The sequence below is a fragment of the Aquarana catesbeiana genome, linkage group LG04, assembly GCF_042186555.1.
Source record: "Aquarana catesbeiana isolate 2022-GZ linkage group LG04, ASM4218655v1, whole genome shotgun sequence".
Lineage (NCBI taxonomy): Eukaryota > Metazoa > Chordata > Amphibia > Anura > Ranidae > Aquarana > Aquarana catesbeiana.
This window is the reverse complement of record NC_133327.1, coordinates 59,191,019-59,215,078: the sequence shown is the minus strand read 5'-3', so window position 1 is coordinate 59,215,078 and position 24,060 is coordinate 59,191,019. Positions and strand designations below refer to the sequence as shown.

The window sequence follows — 24,060 nt, the reverse complement described above, 5'->3', positions numbered from 1 at the left end:
GAGCCACAAGTAATCAATACATTAAGAATTCTTAACTACTGTACTGTATTGTGAAAAAAAAGGTCTAAATACAAAACTCCAGCTCAATAACATTATTTTAATTTGCATAAGTACAGAACACAAACTAAAATTCTGTACTGTACAATACAATGATGTACAGCGCGTCGTTCGGATGGGGAGAGCTGGTCGCAGGTCCGTATGGTCATAAAACAGGTAAGTCGTTAAAGGGGTTGTAAACCTTCATGTTTTTCCACCTTAATGCATCCTATCCTATCCTTGTCTTGCATACACACGGTCACACAAATGTTGGCCAAAAATTCCGAACATGAGAACGCGGTGACGTACAACATGTATGACGAGCCGAGAAAAGGAAGTTCAATAGCCAGTGTGGCTCCTTCTACTTGATTCAGAGCATGCGTGAACTTTTGTGCGACGGACTTGTGAACACACTATCGGACTTTCCTACAACAAGTTTTGTTGTCGGAAAATTTGAGAACCTGCTCTCAAACATTTGTGTGCGGAAATTCCGACAGCAAATGTTCGATGGAGCATACACCCGGTCGGACTTCCCGACAACAAGCTCACATCGAACATTTCGCGTCGGAAAATCCGACCGTGTGTACACGGCTTAAGTCCCATTGGAGAGATTTCCTTTCATTTCCTATCCTATAGCCAAAACAGGAAGTGAGGAGAAAGCCTTCTAAAGTGAGGCAATCCCCTTAGCAGAACTCCCACTGTCCCCATTTGAAGATTTCCCAACTATTTCTGTTCTTGGGACAACTCAAAATTTGGATCTTTCTTGTACTTTAATTTATGATGGTACAAAGGACAGATCGAGAGGGTATATCTCGTTAATGGAGACACAGACAGCAAAAAAAAAAAAACCTGACAGGTGTTCTAATCCTTCCACTCTCCAATTCATCTAAAACTTAAAAAAAAAAAGTGTTGCCTTTAGTTATACTTCAATAAACATACAGACAACCCCAGCAAATCCAGCGTTGTTCTGGTGTGATCTGCCACTCAGGTGGTCCCATGCCGTAATTTTCCTTTCTGATGTCATCCGAGGCTGACTGTCTCTTCCTGGTTCATGCAGCCGGTCCTCTGATGACACACCACCTGGTCTCCCCTCTCTATGGCCACTGTGTTGAAGCTGACACCGCTTGGGTGATTTGAAGTGCCATTTTAGAGTGAAAGTCTGCTTTAAGTCAGAAGAGTCTTTATTAAGCAAAATCAGAAGTGCATTCCTCATCAAGCAACGCAGCCTAGTCACCTCCCCACTCCAGCCTGTGATTGGATAGTGAAGGAGCAGAAGCACACTGATAGGGTCATTCCCAGTTTTGTTTTCTCAGCATTTTCTTGAAAGCATATGTGGATTGCAGCATACCTGATTGGACCCCTGTACTGAGCCTCCCCTAGTCCCAGATTTATAATGCACTGCATTAAAAGAGGCTTACGTCCCTTTTTTTTTAAAGAAACTGTTCTGTTCTTCATGTACCAGCATGTCCCATCTTCCAACACGCTGTGGAAGGTTAGCTGCATGTTTGTACAGAATGCACGTCACCCCCCGACCCTCCTCAAGGCAGTCTGACAACACAGCTAGCAAGGATATGGCTGCATTGTCTCCAACTCCAAGTAATGGCCCAGGCAAGGGCAATGCAGGTGGAGTTAGGGGTGTGTCCCGTCCCATCTCTCTGCATTCCTCTTGCTGGCACATGTCTCAGGAAAGTGCTTGGAGCCGGAGATAAGCTATAAATGCAGCCGTCTCCTTGCTAGTTGCGAAGTCAGATGACCGTGGGAAGTAGGTAGGGCATCCTGTCCAACCACCTAGCTAGCCTTCCACTGTGTATGTAGAAAAGGTTCTTAAATTGAAAAAAGAAAACAAATGCAGCCACCAATATATTGCATTTTTGTTCTTGGGTTTAGATATATTTTAGGGACAACAGTACTGCTTTCTTGTCAGTATAAGAGAAGTACCCTTATGATGAAGGAAGTATTTCTGTTGCTAAACCCTAACATGCAGGAAAATATAAATACTTGAGGGGGAAGTTAGGTACCAGGACTGACTGCATAAAAAACTGTATCCTAGAGGACATGCCACTTGTATCTTGTATTAAGGCTTGCAGTAAGTCCTCATAGAGATACAGTATGGTAGAGATATGGTACAAGAGATACGACAAGACACGGGTCTGCCATGTCCATGTGCAGTTGTACACAGCTCTTTCTGATAAACAGCCTGTGTATCCTTGCATCAGTTCCTTAGAACTTTGCGCAACATAAATGCCTCTTGATGTGTCATTTCCTGCTTGGCCAGCGGCCCAGCTCCCGACACTCAAAAAACTTACAAAAAAAAGAAACTGAATGATTTGAGAATTCTAAATTGTGCTTCTCCCACCAACTTGTAACACAGAAACCCTGAATAGAGGAGGTGCTATGAATGGAATTTAATGAACCCAACTAAACGCTCAATAATGTGTGCTATTAAATAATGATATATATATAGTATATACATTACAGTAAGTTAATAAGTCCAACCTGGTTCATTTTATTATTAGTTTTGGATAAATTTGGGATGAATTTTCTTGTCAAACTTTTATAGATCTCGTAACAGCAGCCATGCTTCTTATCCCTTTGACAATTCATTACTGAAGGACAAGAAATGATGGGAGGGTTCATCACTAGGGCACTGGGTCATCCAGCTTGGCACAATGTAATTATCAATATTGTATATCTGGAGGGCTTACTTGGGATGCTGCAAACCACTGTAGTAGCATGCACTACATACATTGATAGCCACAATCTTCCAGGTCCTTCCCCAGTGGCTTTCCGTCTGCACACTAAACAAAGGGGATCACTCACTCGGCACCAGCACCAATCTGAAACTGCCTTGTGATTTTTCAATGAATACAAGGCATTCTCTGATTGGACAAAATGGAGGGGAAGTGTGGATGAAGTCTAGATCTACCCTCGTCCAATTCATTGAAACAGTGGTTGTGCCAAGTGGGCAACCTCCTGTGTTCAGTGTGCTGAAGCTGCTCGAGCAGGACTTGGAAGATCGCGGCTGTCACTGCATCGATATAAGTTGGCGATAAAGATAATTCCTGGACTTTAACACTTCTTCCTATATAGGGCCAGCCTAAACCACAAGCAAACCACACAGCTTCCTACTTTACATAAGAAGCCCTTGAAAAGTATCAGTAGTCAAAACTTCAACCCAGAGAATGGTCAGTGCTTGAACCAAGAAACACTGTTCTGAATTTTCACAAATTAGAGTCAGGGTTATTCAGAAGATAAATATTTAACCTAGACAGCCCAGCCCAGGTCCACAAGGTGAATGTCATCATTAAACGATATTTCAAGGGAGATGTATTTTAATTCTGTTGCCCAGCAAGGTAAAGCTAAACCAGAGAATTATGTGACAAATTTACTACAGGATAACAGCTTGCATCACAATTTCCTCCATCTGACGCTCTACAGCAGTGGTCATCAACCCTGTCCTCAGGGCCCACTAACAGGCCAGGTTTGCAAGATAACTGAAATACATCACAGGTGATATCATTTGCTGCTCAGTGATTGCAGTATTCTAGTCTGCATCTCCCCAAGGTAATACAGAAAACCTGGCCTGTTAGTGGGTCCTGAGGACAGGGTTGATGACCACTGCTCTACAGTACAGTACCACTGTGGCAGAATGAACCTTGACCCTGTCCACTGCTTAATTGTGCAGCTTTATGGAGCAGCCATTCTCAACCAGGGTTCAGTGGAATCTTAGGGTTCCTCCAGAGGTTGCTAGGATTTCCTTGAGCTGTGGCTAGTTGACCTCCCAATCAATGATGGTGCCTTCACAGTTCAAGGGCCAACACCACTTGGCAGAATCAATGGCATTACACCAATGATCTTTTTAGCTATCTCTAAGTAGGAGGCATTCAGACCATCACTATAAGGGGCAATTCTTCCCACTGACCCCCAATGAATTTGTTTTAGCAGGGGTTCCCTGAGGCCTCAAAATTATGTAAATGGATCCTCTAAGGTAAAAAGGTTTAATAAGTTTTTAAAAGGCTGGTATAGAGTGGAACTGTATCTATGCCAGTGCAGTGATACATTTTTTACAGATATTTGCAAACTGTCACACTTATGCCCTGTACACGCGGTCGGATTTTCTGATGGAAAATGTGTGATAGGACCTTGTTGTCAGAAATTCTGACCGTGTGTAGGCTCCAACACACATTTTCCATCGGATGTTCTGACACACAAAGTTTGAGAGCAGGATATAAAAATTCCGATCGTGTGTACACAAATCCGACGGACAAAGTGCCACGCATGCTCAGAATAAATAAAGAGATGAAAGCTATTGGCCACTGCCCCGTTTATAGTCCCGACATACGTGTTTTACGTCACCGCGTTCAGAACGATCGGATTTTCCAACAACTTTGTGTGACCGTGTGTATGCAAGACAAGTTTGAGCCAACATCTGTCGGAAAAAATCCTAGGATTTCGTTGTCGGAACGTCCGAACAAAGTCCGACCGTGTGTACGGGGCATTAGCTTTTCGGGAATTCAGCTTTGCTGAACCAGACTGATTTGCGTCTAATTGTGTCATCAGTTTGCTTGATAAATGTCTGCCATTGGGTGGACTGAATACCTTGGAATAAGCCCATCCATGAGAGCTTAAAATAATGTTGTTTGTTGCTTGTGATTCGTGTCTGATGTGTTGCCTACTTTTTACAGCAGCTAACACAGAGGCTGACGGCAGAGCAAAGAAACTTGCATCTCAACTATCTCAATTTTTCTGTGCTTATGTGGAGACGTCTACAGAGCAGTAATAGTTCTTGGTTAGTATTTCCCAAAATGTACCATTTTAATTTAAATTTCTGGTTTAGTGTATTTTTTTCAGTCTATGTATAGGAATAAGTGTTTTTTTTTTTTTTTAGGATAGGATAGGTTAACCCCCCCCCCCTTCCCCCTTTTTTTTTTCTTTGCTGTCTCTGTCCCATTGAGGATATTTTCCTTTATTTCCTGTCCCAGTTGCACAACAGGAAGCAAGAGGAATTTTTTTCAAAGTAAGGACAATTAAACAGTTATTACTGGAACAGGGGTCCTCATTGATAAATCCCCCCTCTCTTCCTATTCCAGTGACATCAATAGTCACTGGGGCAAAGGTAGCAAACAACTCTTCCTAATGGGGACACAAACAGCAATAAACATTGGCAGAGGTTCCAACCCCTCACCACTCATCAGAAGCTAATAAAAGTTTTGTTTATAGCTCCAATGTAATAATACATTGGATTGCTTGTATCATCTCATTGTTGATGAAGTTTCTTCCAGGGAAAACACTTGGAAATCCGGACTCTACTTCTCATCCAAAATGTATATATCAAGGGAGTAGAATTTTTTTTTTTTTTTTACTTTTAGTCTGCTTTTCTGTATGTCAGGATAAAAATAGCTCAGCACGTACTATACTAATTAAAATCTACAGGACGTGGCTCCATGAAATGACACACTGAATTGATGAAACATGCATAAAAGTATTTGCTCGCTTAGCATCTTTGTAGTAAATGACTCTGTTCTGTTTCCCTCTGTGCACTTACTTTTTATGTCTTACAATTTAGTTTAATAAAACAAGAAGATTCTTCAGTACTCTACTAAGGTAAACAGAACAAAAAAAATTCTATTTACAGTATGATTTGGACTGGGTTCACAATTTTACATTGCATTAAAGTGTGTTACTTTGGGTGTTAAAGTGATACTAAAGTCTTGTTTTTTTTTTTTTTGTTTAAAAATAACAAACATGTTATACTTACCTGGTCTGTGTAGTAGTTTTGCACAGAGTAGCCCAGATCCTCCTCTTCTCGAGTCCCTCTCCAGTGCTCCTGGCCCCGCCCTCCCGCTGAATGCTGCTTGCTCTGGGGGCACCCGAGCCAAGCCGCTGCTCTGTGTGCCCATTCAGACACGGAGCCGCGGCTCAGCTCCACCCCCTCTCTATCCTCATTGGCTCACTGACTTTGACTGACAGCAGCAGGAGCCAATGGCGCCCACTGCTGAGTCTCATCCAGGGAGGAGGGAGAGTCCCAGACAGCTGATGCTCTTGTGCAACAACACTGGATTGAGATGGGGCTCAGGTAAGTATTGGGGGGAGGCTAAGGGGGGCTGCTGCACACAGAAGGTTTTTTTTTTTATCTTAATGCAAAGAATGCATCAAGATAAAAAACCTTCTGACTTTAGAACGGCTTTAACATGCATTGTGTTAAGGCAGCCAATGTCAATGCACTGCCTAAGGGCCCATTCACACGGGCAAACTGAGCAGGTCCGCCTGTCAGTTTTTCAAGTGCACCTGATCAGAAGGTCCATGCTTTCCTATAGAACAGTGGGTATAAATGTTTACACCCACACAACCTCCACATCCAATCAGGCTAAAAAAAAAAAAATGGAGGAGGAGGGTGTCCTCTTCCGTTTGGGAGGACCAGATTGGTGGCATCCATATGTAAATGGACAGCGGAGTTAGTTTATTCCTCCCGGCTGCCCATGCAGGACTTTTTGGTGCACCGAAACCACTTGATCTAATAGAAGTCTGCGGGAAAGCATGAGTAACCCGCATGAAACCCGCAGGTACACTGCTCTGCAGCCACACTGCAGGGGATCAGTGTGAAACCAGCCTTAGTGTAAGTAGGCCCTCAATGACCTACTTTACCCCCACTAAGTAAAGTTCAGTACAGATTTTAGCAAACATTTGACATACTCTGGAAAAACACAAACAAGTATATACACACACAGCAAATACTAAACTGATTATCTTTTGATATTATTACGACACCTACACCAGTGGTTAACCTAGAAATTTACACGATTTGATCATGTGTAAATAGTAAAAAAAAAAAAAACTATTGCATTTTAGATTTCTTTTTCGTTTTTAAGATAAGATTTTTAAGGAAATCAATCAAAACTTGTTTTATTTCTTGGTTTTCTTGAAAGCTTAATTTCAAAGGATGCAAATCCACTTTATGTGAACCAAATGGCTTGTACAAGTGGTGCTGACATCTTAGCCTTTGCAGACAGCAGAGCTGTAGGAGGGGCCAAGCAGGCTCCACCCAATGCAGGCTGCCTGTAGGAAAACTAGAGGAGAGGCGGAGACAAGACCAGCCACCCTGCACAAGGAGAGAGAGCAGCTGTGACTGGTCCTTATTACAGGAAGTGTGAGTGAAAAACTCCTGTGCTACCGTGTGATGGCTCTCAAATTATAAAAATAAACCTGATAAATAAATCACATAACAATCTGTTGGTTGCTGGATGCACACAATTGTGTTTGCACAATTCTTAAATAAAATATAATGAAAGCGTGCAGCGCTACCGATCTCAAAATGATAAATGTGCAATACCATGCAAAAAACGAAGTGCTGACTTAGTAATAATAATGTCCTTCATATACATCAAGTGTTAAAAAATAAATCCGTTTCCCCTGGTGAAGTTGAGTGGTGCGTGACGTAATGCGTAGGGCAGAGTCTGAGGGATCACGGACCGGAAGTGACGCCAAACTAGGAAGAACGATACTCCTGTGAATGCATGTAGTATTTTTATCAATGTAAGCATAATTTTAAAAATAATATTAAGCCTTCTTTTTAAAATATTAGGCTATTGGGGGCATCCTCTCTATTTTAACATGGCATTGGAGTAGCCATACATCATGTGGGTAAGAAACTCTTAAAGAGACCAGCACCCTATTACCCTGGAGGAACACCTAACAGGATACAAGCACCCTAGTGGCGGGAGGTCACACTACATGTTCACGGAGGACCCTGGCATAAGACATTGACTGGAGAGAACCAAGCTGGATTTGATTATACATGCATGTATATCATACTATTAAGGTGAGGGCACTGAGAGCACAGTGGCGATCGTGAAGAAGTGGTTTAGAATCTTATGAAGATTTTTTGGGATGTGATTATCACAGTTATGCACTTTTGATGAACTGTCAATATTATGAACTGATTTATTATTTAACACTTGATGTATATGAAGGACATTATTATTACTAAGTCGGTACTTAGTTGTTTTGCATGGTAGTGCATATTTATGATTTTGAGATTGGTAGCGTGGCACACTTTCATTATATTTTATTACAGGAAGTTCCTGCACAGAGACAAATTTTCACACTGGGATCTGGAAGAAATACACAAAGCACGCCAAGATTCAAGAAGGACATGACATGACTCTTGTATTTAGACAGTATTTGCTTATTGTGGAGTTCAGCTTTAATGCCCCCTAGCTGGGCAGGTAGGGCAGCCTTAAAATTAATTTGTTGCAATGGCACCTATAAAACAATTGCTTTCTATGTGCCATGTGCATACCATATTTGTGCGGTGGTGTACACTGCCTAAAAAGGGTGCATGCAAGATGCATAAATCTTAATTGGCCCCAAATATGACATTTTTCTAACTGCCTGGAGTTCAGTTGTAACCAGGGGCGGACTGACAACTCATGGGGCCCCGGGCAATAGGAGATTATGGGGCCCCCAGGCAATAGATTATGGGGCCACACAGTATACACACACACACATACAGTATACACACACAGACACACAATATACACACACAGTATACACACACAGAATACACATACACACACTGAAAAGGTACTGGAGAGGCGGGGCAGCTATAATCTTGGGATTTTTAAAAAAACACAGATTTTTACATACTGTCCCTGGTTTTATTGAGGCTGGCAACCCTGATGGGGCCCCTTAGTGGCATGGGGCCCTCGGGCAGTGCCCGAGAGAGCCCGAATGGTCAGTCCGCCCCTGGTTGTAAACCCCCCAGACACTTGCTGCTGTACCAAAAGAATGACATTCCCTTTTATAAAAAAAAAAAAATAATACATAGCAATTCACCCAGTAAAAGTGCACGTATGTTTGTTCTGTGTGAATGGGACAAACAAAAAAAACACAAATGTTATTAGTTTATCTTTGTTTGAGTGTTTTCTGCCTGAAGTTTAGCTGTAATCCCCAAGACACTTGCTGCTGTACCAAAAGAATGACCGTATTTCTAATAAAAAATAATGCATAGCAATTCACCCAGTACACCCAGTTCACCCAGTGCATGTACAATAATTCTGTATGAATGGAGCAAAAAAATGATCGTTATTAGGTTATTTCCTGTGCTGTTTGAATGTTTTTTTTTATAATGGAAAATACTGCATTTGGGCACTAGGTGGCACTAAGTATTATCGACATTTCCTATGATACCTAGAGCCATCTAGTGGCCAAATGCTGTCATTTCCATTTGAATTCAATGCAAAATATCAACCAGCACAGGAAATAATTTTTATTTATTTTTTTGCCCCATTTGCACAGGACGAATGTACATGCACTTTTTATATAGCTATGCAATTTTCTTTTATACCTACCCCCACTTAGTTTACAGCTCATCATTTTGCTACTTTTGAGAACTATTATTTCTCACTTCTGTTATCTGTCTGCCATAAATCATTTTGTTTCAAAACATGATCCCCTCTTATCAGCACAGTATAAATATTTCTCGCTGAATCTGGGGTGTTCGACCTTAAGCAGTCAGTCTGACACCGTGTAATCTCCTATCTGGTACACACACAAAAGCAGCATTGTGTCAGCGCACCACGTCTGCACCAAAATATTTCACATATCCAGACGAGTGTGAGGAAACCAGGTTCACTTAGCTGAGACCAACCGTAGTAATTGCTGCTAATTCTTTGACTTCAAACAATTATTTCCGCTAGCAAGACAATGGCAGTGCATGTGGCGGTTTCTGCAAGTCTGAGTGACAGAAGGAGGGGGGGGTGACATGAGACTGGAGGGTGTCCATCAGGCAGCGAGGACATGGCATTTCATTGCTTTTCTCAGAAAAGTAACACATAGATGTTATCCCAAGGATTTCAGACTGCTCATTCTCTATTTTTGCCATACACTCTTATATTCTGTCACAAATGAAAGCTGGAGTTTAATCTGCTCATAATTTGCCCTTTCTAGTTCTTCTTCCCCAATTCTTATTTACATGCTAAAGAAATTTGTATATGAAGTCTTTCAATTTGCATAACTAATTTTAGACCCTACATGACATCACTGGTTCCCTATGCTTCTCAATGCAAAGCAGGCAGATCATAGCTGGTGGGAGGGGCTGACAAATATCAAAATGCCTTGATGGGTGGATGTCAGCCTGGAGTAGTGGGTGTTCTTAATCAGGCTGTCTTTGCGTGTAGACCGCCCTAGTTAACACCCACATGTAATGCTGAGCCTCCATGATTGAAAGGCCTAAAACCCAAAGAAAGCAGCAGACCAGTCTGGAGAAGAAAGGGCTCCCTCTTCTTTGGAATCCATTCAGACCATCACAGTGCATTAATGCTGAAGGAAGATAAAATTGAATCTTGCCGTGCCCCATCCCCTGCACTGCAAGAAATAGATGCTAGTTTAGTCTAGGCTTCCAGATTATGATAAACCCCCCTCCCACCGACCCCCACAACTCCTGAGTCAGAGTTGTGGGGAATAAGCCATTGTCTTCACCAACCTGGGGACAAGGTGCTTTGCCAGGGGCTATGTAGTCTGATGGTTCAGGAAGAATGGACGACCCCCCTTTTCTGGCCAACCAGGCTGCATGCTCAGACTAAAGATCTAGTATGGATTCTTAAGAGGACCCTATGCATTTTTTTTTTTTGCTTGTGGATCCCCCTTAAAATCTATACCACACCGGAAGTCTTGTGCCTACGCTATCCCCTTGACCCAAATCATGAGCTGCGGCAGGGTAAAGCTTAATACTCCACCCAGTCCTGGGACAAGTTCATCCAGTGCCCAGGGCAAAGAAGCCAAATTGCGCCTCTCTCCTTCATTATGTGTGAGCTTAGGGGCTGCTACCCTCAGCTGTCAAATGCCTTGTATCACAATGAGCTCACTGGTGCCCCCATCCATACAGTAAACCGCTGCGCCCAGGGCAGCCCCCCTCCTGCCCACCCCTTGTCCCGGCCCTGACTCCACCGAGCAGCCAGCACAATTTCTGCACAGCATAGTGACAAAAGGGCTCCTGCTGGTCCTTATGAAAGCTGGGAAAAGATAATCCGCACTCCAGTCATTGCTCTTAAAAAGTGTAATATTTATTGACAAGCCACAGTGACCAAACGCAAATGAGAACAGTTGATGCGTTTCAGCCTATAAGGCCTTAGTCATAACTATGGGTTATGACTAAGGCCTTATAGGCTGAAACGTGTCAACTGTTCTCATTTGCGTTTGGTCACTGTGGCTTGTCAATAAATATTACACTTTTTAAGAGCAATCACCGGAGTGCGGATCATCTTTTCCTCACTTCCCTACTCAGCCAGCGACTGAGGATCGAGCACCCGGGATCTCTGCTTTCAATGTGATGTATGGGTAGGTGCACTGACTTTTTTGTTTATATCCTTATGAAAGCTGTTGTCTCCTGTTTTGTGAATCCTGATTGCTGTGTTTATTTTGTCCATTTTTTGTTTGTCATCTGCCTTAATTATGACCTGAATGCACCTGTCCCAGCCCATGTCTATCATTCTAGGCTGCCTGTACTCCTATATAAAGCTTCTACCTCTTTCTGGCATCATAAATACATGAAACCTTTAGGCTGGGTTCACACCATTGCGAATTGGATGCGGGTTCTCTATGGAGTCAGTTCACATATATCCGCTGCGACTCCGGTGCAAATTTGCACAGGATCCCTGTGCGCCTTTTGGTCCGTTTCAGGTCTGAATTCAGCCCAAAAAAATGAATGGACTTGAAACTGTGAACCGGGATGCACCGGACCTCTGCTGGGATGCGGCGATGGTGTGAACCCAGCCTTAGACTTTGCAGGCCGGGTGTAAAATTGTACAAATCGCCAGGTATGGCCCACTCTGACTATTGCAAAGCCTTTCTTGTTGAAGTATCTCTACACAGACTATCCCCCTTGAGTCCATGATGAATGCTCCTGCCAAACTTATCCACCTATCCAACTGCTCCGTGTCTCTCTGAAATCCCTCTACCGGCTTCCACAAGCCCAATGCTTAAAGAATCCAAATACTAACATACAAAGCCATCCACAACTGTGGCCCAAGCTACAGCACCACCCTCACCTCAAAATATCACTGAAACCATCTTTACTTCTGCCAAGGCCTCCTGCTCTAGTCCCCCCCCCCCACCCCCTCCCATGGCCATCTCCAGGATTTCTCCAGAGCTTCTTCCATCCTCTGGAACTCCATACCTCAGTCTGCTTTCATTTGACCCTTGAAAACTTTCTCCATCAATCACCCTGCGGCTATTACTTTTTTACCTTTTGTATCACTTGCTTCTCCCTTTAGGGCCCTTTTACAGTGATCACTGTAAAAACTTTTTTTTACTTTTACTTTTGTTTTTGCCTTACAAAAAGCAGAAGAAAAATGGATGACCATTAAATCCTATGGAACACTTCACACCAGTCATTTGCGTTTTGAAAGTCCTGAATACTGCATTTTTGATGCATGTTTGCTGCGGTAAAACAAAAAAAAAACACCAAAAGTGCACCTCCCCGTTGAATTGAATGAAAAATGCCTCAAAAACAAGACAAAAAAGCCCCCACGGTTGCGTTTTGATGCGTTTTTTAAGTCACCTGTGCTTTTTGCACAGGTGCAGGTTGATGTCAGACACCTACAAAACTCACCGGAAAGACTGCAAAAACATGGCAAAAACACATATGCGTTTTTGCAACGGAGCTGTGTGAAAGCAGCCTTAGATTGTAAGCTCACACGAGAAATGCCCTCTAACCCTCTTGTTTTGAATTGTATTGTAACTGTACTGTACCCCTAATTTTCTAAAGCATTGTGCAAACTGATGGCGCTATATAAATCTTGTATTAATCTATAATAGCATTGCAATACCGGTATGCTCCGATACTAAAACTGATACCTCCCTGGTTCACACCAGTGCGATTTGTCATGCAATTTGCCCCATTGCCAGCAATGGAACCATTTAAATCGCTGTGACTTTGAAAAAGGTTCCTGCACTACTTTTTGTTGTGATTTCATTGCGACTTGCATTGACTTATGTTAAATGAAGTTGCAAGCCGCAATAAAATGGTCCAAATCACACTGATCTGTGCCTTTGAAATTGCGTTAAAGTAGCGCGGTTTCAAAGCCGCAATGATTGATTTTATGTTTGCGCAGCCTACTGAAAATAGGTATCGGTAATTAGTATCGGCTAGTACTTGAGAAAAAGTATTGCTACTCATACTCTGTCTTAAAAAACTGGTATCGGTGCATCCCTAATCTGTGCTAAAAGAACAGGAAAGCATAACCTTTCACAATGACTGCTATCCATTGAAAAGTATAACTGAATTTCAAATTTTTTGATGCAAATGATTTCATACATAAGGTCAGTCCAGCCAAAAACGACATTTCAGTTTTTTGGTAGATGCTGGAAAGTTAAACAATTTGGCAGTTTCTTATATTTTAGATCTCTCTATTGAGTTCCTAGGTCTGCACACTTGCTGTACCCATTATGAGGGTCTCCCACCATCCCTGCAGGCTTTCCTATTTATTTTCTATCGTGGATAGTGTAACAGGAGTAGCTAGAAAGCTAGAACATACAAATGTAAGGCTCAATTCAGACCCAAGCGTAATGGAATCCCAGGCAGAATCTTGCAATTCCAGAATCGTCGCAAAACACAGGACACGTTTGCAATGCCATTATTTCTTAATCAGCGAGATTTTTCTGTGATTGTCAAGTGACAAAACGTGCTAAAATCACACAAAAAATCTTTGGTGTGTTTTTGGAGCAGAGGGAGGCCCATTAAAATGAATGGTGCCGCTCCAAAAACACACCATAAAAACACACAAAAAAGTTAAGAAAAATGCAGTGCAGCGGGTGTCGCTGCAGTGCGATTATGCCGCGTACACACGAGCGGACTTTACGGCAGACTTTGTCCGGCGTACTTTTCGACGGACTTTCCGAATAAACAGACTTGCCTACACACAATCAACCAAAGTCTGACGGATTCGTACGTGATGACGTACGACCGGACTAAAACAAGGAAGTTCATAGCCAGTAGCCAATAGCTGCCTTAGTGTCGGTTTTTGTCCGTCGGACTAGCATACAGACGAGCGGACTTTTCGACCGGACTCAAGTCTGTCGGACAGATTTGAAACATGTTTCAAATCTAAGTCCGTCAAACTTTTGAGAAAACAAAGTCCGCTGGAGCCCACACACGATCGAATTGTCCGACTACATCCGGTACGCCGGACCAAGTATGCCGTAAAGTCCGATCGTGTGTACGCGGCATTAGATGTGAATGGAGCCTTAGTGGTGCAGCCTAATCTCCCTGATGGACAGGACCACAGCTTGGAATTATGACTATCACTGTTGGTATATCCAAGTCATATAAGAAACTGATGCCACCCACACCCTATATCTAAGATGAAAGTTTTGGGCGGAGTGTGCCGTGACAATTTCAACAATTCAAAAAAGATAAAAACTAAATATGACACATACATTTGAAAGCCTCTGCTAAATGAAAATGCACTTTATAGTCATAACTGCGTTTGATTAGCTTTTCATTCACCTGCCATGTACTGGAATCACTGTACTGTCCTACAAAAAACCCAGCAACAGCAGGTCACATGGAGGACACCATTTTCAGCAATATGAGGTTTGTCACAGTAGAGCAGGAGGTGAAACTGAGATCTTGAAGAAGAGGAAATTAGGTTCCCAGAGACCAACCAATTAGAGTTCAGCAATATAGAAAAGAGTGGTACTTACGCCTTGGTTCCCTTGGTCCGTCGACCGTCACTTTTATGGCTCGGTGGTAGGTGGCAACTTGAGGTGGGTTTGTAAACACCGTGATTGTTAATGTAAAACTTTTACCTGCAAAAGGCAGATAAAGGATCAGGCATTAAATAATTGTCTTTTAATATAGTGAACCTTATAGCTATTCAGGAGCATGGCTGCTTACTCTTATTTTGGTGCCCCCCTTGCACCATGGAACTGGAAGTCCAAGCAGACCCCGTAGGCTGACAAGGTGAGAGAGACTCCCACCCTTTGCTATTTCTCCACGCAATTTACTCTTTACAGTATACTCCTGTCATTGTCTAAAATAAAGACCTCTACACACTATCACCGGATGGTTACTTGTATAGAAGAAATGATAATAGCCTATACATCATTCATCCTGAAAAGGGGAGCCATTCTTGGGAGTTATTAACGTGTAAAGGGACTGTACATAACTACAAACAATACGCGTATTCACTTATACCCCATATGCATTAAGTGCAGGCAATCAATCTACTTTTACCACAGTATGTCCATCTTCCCATCTTCTGAAGTTCACTTTTATGAGGTCTACTGGTCTTGTTTACACATATACAACTCATTAGCCAAGCTTTAAACAAAAACTGCCATATTTACCATATTTGATCATATAACAACTCATTTAAACAAGCCCCACCACTTTCAGAATCCAAATCTAGATATAAAGAGACAAGGAACTGTGTCATTAATCAATGAACCTACATTGGGTATATATATAAGTGGTCAACGGCAGCCAGTCTGCTGCAAGCCTCCACAAATGAGGACTACTTGGTGAATGCAAAAGAATAAAATACTAATTCTTTGTAGACAGGACCTCGACTAGAGTTGAATGAATGCCCCAGATTTGTCAGTCCTTGTAAAGTTGCTGTGTATTAAATATTCTTTTTTTATAAATGTGAATGACTGTATTGTATTTTATTATAAATCCTTTCATTTGAAAAAAGCTGAACACCCAAAACCAAAAAGCTGCTCCAAAACTGGATTTGGATACATATTTGCACCTAGCAGTTTTGTTGCATTTGATGGATATTTTCAGTGCTATTTTTTACAATATACTTGAACTCGAGATTTAAGGTCATTGTTAGGGGTAAGAATGAGGTTATGTGTTAGCAATAGAGATTAGTGAGGTTTATATCTATATGTATTGGTTAGGTTGAGGCTTTTGGTCAAGCTGAGGGTAAGGTGGGCTTTAAAAGTACGATTGAGAATTAGGACTAATTGTAGAGGTGAGGTTGAGTTTTAGAGTTTCATGTAGGTAACGGGTTCAGGTTAAGGGTTGGTTTAGGGCTTGATTAGGTTGAGATTTAGAATCAGGCTGAGTGTAAGAGTTAGCTTTTGGAGGAAGAATGAGGCTTATGGTCAATTGAAGAGGTGAGGTTAAGACTGAGAGTTCACTTTAGGTGATGGGTTTTGGTTAAGGATCTTTTTAGGTTTTAGGTTGGTTAGATTGAGGTTTAGGATCAAGCTGAGTGTACATGTTAGCTTTAAGAGGAAGGATGAGGCTTAGGGTTAATTGTAGAAGTGAGGTTAAGATTGAGAGTTTGGTTTAGGTGATGGGTTCACGGCAGTTCAGGTGTTAGGTTGGTTAGATTGATGCTAAAAATCAGTCTGAGGGTAAGACTTATATTTAGAAGGAAGGATGAGGTTCACTGCTTACTCTAGGGCAGGGATCTCCAAACTACGGCCCTCCAGCTGTTGAGGAACTACACATCCTACGAGGCATTGTAAAACTCTGACATTCACAAACATGACCAGGCATGACGGTAATTGTAGTTCCTGAACTACTGGAAGGCCATAGTTTGGAGACCCCTGCTCTAGGGGTTAGAGTTAGGTTCAGGGTTGGTGCACAAGTTAAGGGTCAGTTTAGGAGTTAGACATAAACTTAGGGCTTGAGGTTACCCTGAAAGTAAAGGCCAACTCCAAGCAAAATTGTATTTGCTTTAGTAAGAGGGGGGAAAGCTTAGAAAGTCTCTGAGTTTTCTATTGTTGTTAAGTCCCTGTTAGGGAAATTTTACTTCACTTTGTGTTTCAGTAAACAAACAGGAAGTAAAGGGATCTCCCCATTAGGAAGACAGATGGCAATAAAAACAGACCCTAGTTTTAACCCTTGATTATGCTACTTTTAAAAGAAATATGCATATTTTACCACTGCCTATACATCATTAGAGAGATTTTGCCTATTTTTTGTCTCAGTGACCATACAGAACGATAGGGAAAATCTCCCCAATGGTTATAGAAACAGCAGTTTAAAAAACCTGACAGGGTTCCAACCCTTGCCCACTCCATCCAAAACTGATTAAAGGTTTGGATGGAATTACGAGTCAAGTATATGTAACTTAGCTTAGTGTTAAGTTTCATGGGTATGCCCAATGAAATCATCGTAGTTTCAGTGCCAAATAACAATGGCAATCAATTTTACATATGTACACATTAATGGTACTTAAAATTCATGTACAGATATTTCTGGTGCTAAAAACCTTTGCTCAAAATAATCGTGCCAGGACAATTCAAAGTGTAATAAAACCCTAATTAACAATGCACATAAAATGTCACTATGCGGACAGAATGTACTTTTTTTTATTAACTAACTTTATCTACCAAAGAAAGCCATGTGGCCGCACACATATGCCAGCAGCCAACCAGAAGTCTGCTTCTGCAAATTCTTCTATTCTGTCACAGTTGTCCCACTTAGGACACGACAGGAAGTCCTTCGCTGGCAGAAATAAACATTTGCAGAGCAGAAATACTGTATCTCTTCCGTATTTCAAAATGCATAAACACTAGTTTAAAATGTCATATTTGTCTGGAAGTCTTGGCACAACCTGTAAAAAACTTTGGTGTCAAATTGATCTTTCCTCATAGTCAATTTCACAGAATCATTTCCAGCATCAGTTCTTATAATCGTGAATCTAAGCGACTTCTCTTCTTTGCCCTTATCCAAACCTTCTGGAACCAACCTCTTTGCTGTCTGTGATAAATTATCCATACAAAGTTAGAATTGCATTTGAAAGCTCTCTTTTTTGAAACGTTCATTCCGTTTTCTAATACAGACAATTGAATGATTATTTTTAACTACAATTAAGACTAAAAAGAAAAAAGAGAAAAATCAAAGGCACAGAATGGGAAACTTCCCTTGTTTCTTATCTAGACAAACAAAAGTCTAACTGTGAATGTGGTTTCCAATCAGCAAAAAATTAATTAATTATTAGTCCTTTTGTTTGTTTTATATATGGTATGTGGTAGGGTCACAGGAAATAAACATTACATTGCTTCTGAGCATCCCAAAATGTGAAAATTTGAACCACTGAAATGGCAATCAAGCAAGTGTTTGAAAGCCCAATTCTAAGAAAAAGTCAAAACTATCCCCTGCCGCGGGGTTGCGCCAAATGCTAACTGCTTGTTAATTCTAGGGGAGAGGAGAAACACTTTAACTTACCTGGTTCACCGCTTCTTCAGCAGATGGCACTCCCCAGCGTTCTGACAGTGGACCTTGTATTGACGTCAGGACCTTAAGCCTAGTACACAATATCAGTTTTTTTTTTTCGTTCAACCCAGTGGACTGAATGAAAAAAAAACGGAAGAGCTCTGAAGGAAATCCTGTACTAACAATCTGATGCTAGTACAGTGATCTCCCCGCTGAGCTATTGTGTTCTGACAGAGGGACCGGGACCGTCCCCCCCCCCCAACCAAAAAGCACTGACTGGATGCTGAGCGGCAGACCTTTTTCGGTCGTGTACCTTTGATAGAAGCCAGACATTTGGCTAGCTTCTGTCGGATCAGTTGCCGTACACATGGGCTGAATGTCGGTTTCTATTAAACCAGCAGATACTCCTGATATTTGGCCCATGTGTATGGGGTTTAAGACAGTTGGAGCATGGGGACAAGATGCTGTTGGGACTGGTCTAGTGCTGGTACACACAATGAGATTATCGGACGAATGATCGTCCGTTTTTTTTTTTTTTTGCATGCTAATCTCAGATCGAACTTGAAGAGTTTACCAAAGTCACGAAAATTCTCATACGGCAGAATAAAAATTTGGAATTGGTGTAATGTGTTGTAGTGTATTTGTATTGCATTTTCGAATGACAACTGTACTGATTAAACAAAAATCGTAGGATCTGGTATCGTACGAAAAAATTGTTTGTGCATGTTCGATCAAATAATATCAGATGAACTGTCCTGATCGGCTCTCGAAAGCTCTGTACTAACGATCCGATTATCGTACGATCGCTCCAAAATCAGTATTTTTCGTACGATTTTCTGATCGTGTGTACAGGGCTTAAAGTGGAGGGAAATCATCCTATTGTTTTCAGCTAAGGATGCTGCCATCTTGGGCTACTGTTGATCATCTGCCATGGTGCTGCACATGTGATCAGTTATGACACCAGCCATTGGATGGTTTGACAGTTTGGTTGAGAGCACAACCAATGTGACAGTTAGCCTTCCCGGCATGCCGGGAATGTTATGCCTCAAACAAACGATCGGACTTTCCGACAACAAAACCGTGGATTTTTGTTTGAAGGGTGTTGGCTCCAACTTGTCTTGCATACACACAGTCACACAAATGTTGGCCAACAACTACGAACGTAGTGACCTAAAAGACGTACGGCGAGCCGATGTGATATCTCCATTAGGAGCACTAGTTTTACAAGGACTCGTCCTTGCTTCCGAGCATGCGTGTTTGTACTTTGGACTTTTGTCCAGCGGACTTGTGTACACACAAACGGAAAATCCGACAACACACATTTGTTGGTGGAAAATTTGAGAGCAAGGTAGCGAACAATTCTTGGCGGAAAGTCCGCCAACAAATGTCCGATGGAGCATACCCAAGGTCGGGTTTTCCGCTAGCAAGCTCACATCCAACATTTCCCGTCGGAAAATACAATTGTGTGTACGGGGCATAACTGTTTTTTGAAACCGTTAAAGCGTTGGGTTTACCTCCGCTTTAACAGTGCGGAGGATCATTAAACCAGGTAATTAGATCTTCTTTTCTATGTTCCCTAGACCTAAAGAAGCAATTATTCCCTGCAGTGATGGCACAGCCCTCGATAACTGAGATAACTATGTTTCCTGGGTTGGGCTTTAACGGTTATCTGTCTAAATTTGTTGAGTCATTTATTGTACTACTGAATGTTTCTGAATTTCCATACGAATACTGGAAAAAAAATTCTGCTTGTGTATGCCTAGCCTTATCCACAATCCTCCTCTCTTTAAGTATACACTGTTATGACATGTTAGGCAAGATATACTATAACTAGCAGATATGTTACAAGACTTATCATTTATTTAGCCTTTTTGCCATTTATTTATGCTAAAAAATACAACACAACGTCTTTTTTTCTTGATTATGTATGAATATCTGATTTAAATTTTTTTTAAATTATTTTTTAATGCTTTTTTAATAATTAAAGATGATCAGAATTCATAAATAATGGCCAAAATGCATGTTTATAACACATATGGCAATACATGTTTATAACACAAATATCTAAATGTCATCTTACGGTTAGGCCCAGCCTCAGATAAAATTCCATTATAATTGTATTTTAGGGAGATTATACTCATTTTAGACAATGAGTATGAAAGCACACAGCTACAAAGATCTATGCTTATGGAGGAAGTACTTTAAACATGGAACTAAACTGTGCCACTATGCCACTGGCAGCAATGCCATCCAACTCGTCTCCATTTATTTATTGCTTTTCACAAGCAGAGTAGCTGAATTTCCTCAGCTGTAAAACAATGACTGTTTGCCTGGATGAAATAGGCGCAGGCTGGACTCCCTGACAGTTGTAATCTGTTGAGATGTATAACGGTTATTCCTGTCACACAGAGACTTCTGCAAACTGTTTTAACACAGGAAGATGTGGGCGGGAAACGTTGACTCAACAAACAGTCAGCGGTCCCAGGCCTGGGCTGATGTATGAAGATGCTTCTGTTCCCAGTTAAAGGAGCTGTCTCCCAACATGAGCCAACCTCCCGCTGCTGCCAGCCCTGGTGACACACAACGACTTCCTCTCAGCCTATTCTCAGCGTCCCGCAGTGTCTTCTCTACAGAGGACCCGCAGTATTATTGCATAGTTACTAAGTGGGGTTATTTACTAAAACTAGAGTGTAAAATCTGGTGCAGCTCTGCATAGAAACCAATCAGTTTTCAGGTTTTATTGTCAAAGCTTAACTGAACAAGCTGAAATTAGAAGCTGATTGGCTACCATGCACAGCTGCACCAAATTCTGAGTGCTCCAGTTTTAGTAAATCTCCCCCCTAAACTAAAGCCTAGTACACACTACTAGCTGTGTACTAGCAACCCGCCGGGTTGAACGAAAAAATCTGACAGCTCTGTATGGGGCCGCTGTACTAACAATCTGATGTTAGTACAGAGATCTCCCCCGCTGAGCTGTTGTGTTCTGACAGGGGGGTGGCCGCCATTGGCTGAGAGTGCTGATCAGGAGCTGGTCAGCTGCTGGTTTTCCAGCATGCACGTCCAACAGAAGCCAACTGAATGACCGGCTTCTATCAGACTGGCTGCCATACACACGGGCAGAATGTCGGCCAGTATTATTGTACTGGCCCATGTCGCCTGACATTCGGCCCATGTGTACTAGGCGTAAAGGATAATTAAAAAAAAAAACAAACATGTCATACTTACCTCCTCTGTGCAAGGGTTTAGCACAGAGCGGCCCCGATCCTCCTCTTCTGGGGTCCCTCAGCAGCGCTCCTGGCTCCTCCTCTTCTGCAGTGCCTGTCGGAGAGGCGCTCTCCGTCGAAGCACCCGTGCGGGCACACTCCCGTGCTAGGCCTCATCCACTGCTAGGAAGCAGGCCTTTATTGCTGTCTTGTGCCAACAGTTGGTGGGAGGCAAGCAGATTTTTGCTGCCTAGCATCCTCCATTGCTAGAAGGCAGGTAACTATTGCTGCCTAGTGTGCTTGGTTGCTAGGATGCAGGCGACATCTCAAGGAAGCCACCTAATGTTCGCCATTGTTAGGACGCAGGTGGCTTTTCAAGGAAGCCACCTAGCATCCTCTTCTGCTGGGACAGAGGTGGCTCTTGTACTCCAATAGAGTACATTTGTGCTGGATGCATACTGCATAACATAACAGTTCATATGCAGGACCTTTTTATAGATATAAAGCAGCGCAGGTATACTGACATGAGATTTATGCAGAGGTGCATGGGCCCAAAATACCTAAATTCAGGTAAAAAAAAGAAAAAGTACCGATGAAAACATTTTCACAACCATATGCATAAGCCCTAAGGTGTAGGTAGCTCCTTAATCCTAACAACCACTGTTCTGTGAGCTATCACAAATCAAAACTATTTGGACTGAGGACAACAGAGGTCAGCTAGTAGAGCCACTGCAAGCATCTCATGTTTTCATCAGCCATTAAGTCTTTGCACCTTGCTCTGTGACAGGGTCTCATCCTACAGTATAAGAAGTGCACTCATGTATAAGCAGGCATGTACAGGCCCATGTCTCCAGCAGACAGAGAGGAAGAATCTTCACTCTTCCGCAAACTCTGATCTGCTTCAAAGAGCAGAAGGGGAAAAAAAATGCCTGTTTTTCCTCCCGTTAAGATCATAGGAATCAAAAGAGGAGGGGGGGTCATTGCTGTTTGGACATAATTACCCTCCATCAAAAGAGCCTTTCTTCATCTACCATGCGTGAAAAGCTTGCTAGCAGTTACGTCTGCCCCTTTTCCCTCTTTTTTTTTTTTTCAAATATTAAAATCGCTGCTTGGGAAGCTGGCCAAAGTTGAGTCGATACAGCAGCGCGCAGAAAGGCCTTTGTTTTTCTTTTAAGTCCCTAAGATAAATTGGGCTCATAAGCTTTAGAAAAGAACACATTTCCTTCTTTATAGGGGCTTCGGAGCTGGAGTCATAGGTCAGATCTCAATCAGTGTCACAATCTAAAGGGGAAATTTCATTTTTGTAAATGTTTGATAGGTCAGGGTAGACATATGTATGCTCCGGGATACTTGCATGAGCAGTTTTACAATATCCGTTATATAAAAACAAGTTTATTGCTCTTTGGGAGGTGTGAAACCCTTCATACAGCATTAATGTAGTAAGTGGAAAGCCAAAACTTTTTTCTTTTATTTTTGGGTAGAGTAGGGAAGGGTTAAAACTGTCAGTTTTTTTTTTTTTTGCTATCTGTCTCAGAAGGGAGACTTTCCTTGACTTCCTGTCCTGTAAACTCAACAGGAAATGAGAGAAAATATTTCCAAAGTGAAGAAAATCCCCACTTAGACAGTTGCCCCCTATGGAAAATGTCCCCTCTAATCCTGTTCTGGTGGTGACTCAAAATTTTGGATTTTTACTCACTTTCACTCCCATTAGTGGTCAGGACAATTAGAAAAAGTGAATCACCCTAAAGGGGACAGCAACAGAAACCTCCAAAGAAAGATGGGGGTGAGGGGCTAGGCACAGATCTTCAACCTATAACAAGGAATGATCAGGAATGCCTAATGGCTTGAATTTGGCAGCCGCCCAAAAAAAAAAATGGGGCCCACCAAATACTTGGGTGCCAATTCTTTTGAGTCCAAAATCTTTTATCGTTGTTTACACATTACAACAGGGTGGCAAAAGACATCCAATGCTTTTTAGGGGCCAAAAATGACTCTTTGCCAGGGCTTGGACATTATGGCAAAAAGGTTGCCTGTACTTGGCTCTGGTAGGTCTGGGAAAAAGGGAGGCTGGAGCAATGTCCATTGTTTCTATTGCTCCAGTTGCTGACTTGTTTTTGGAGGTGCATGTTCCAGAACCTCTATACCCATTTTTTGTTCAGTATTACCAGGGGAAGTGATCTTGAACAAGCAGTCAAGCACATTTACTAGATTTTTGGACACCTGATATGCTTGTACTGTGTCTTGTGGAATAGTGATTCAAGGATGGCAATGACAACCTTGGAGTTTAGACCTTCAAAAAGAAAATTCCAAATTTGTAATCTTTATAATTTTTCTTTAGAAATAGGCTTGCCTCCCTGAATGTTTAAAGGGAACTTTTACCTGAAGGTAAGTTTAGCTTCCTGGCTTCTGTAAGTCTTGATACAATTTTTCAATGCACTTAACTCCCTTCTGTGTTTTTCACCATGTCTCTGTATCATCAGACAGTGTTTATAATATCTGTTTTCTTTGATACAACATCATAGTGAAAATGTCCTTATTGCACACTGAACAATGGAATGGGAATTGCAGGTGGCTTAGAGAATTGGGCATTGATACCAAAGTGAAACAAAATCAGAGTAAGAGGCAGTTAATAAGCCTTTCTCGCTA

The 24,060-nt window shown here is 41.9% G+C and overlaps 1 protein-coding gene across 2 annotated transcripts in view; it reads right to left on the bottom strand.

Moving 5' to 3' along the window:
- RUNX2 (RUNX family transcription factor 2) overlaps positions 1-24,060 on the bottom strand; it is a 123,357-nt gene that overhangs the window by 69,044 nt on the left and 30,253 nt on the right. For both annotated transcript variants that reach the window (XM_073625241.1, XM_073625240.1), the window contains exon 3: positions 14,740-14,844. In XM_073625241.1, the coding sequence (XP_073481342.1) occupies positions 14,740-14,844 (105 nt within the window). The remainder of the gene's footprint in view (positions 1-14,739; positions 14,845-24,060) is intronic.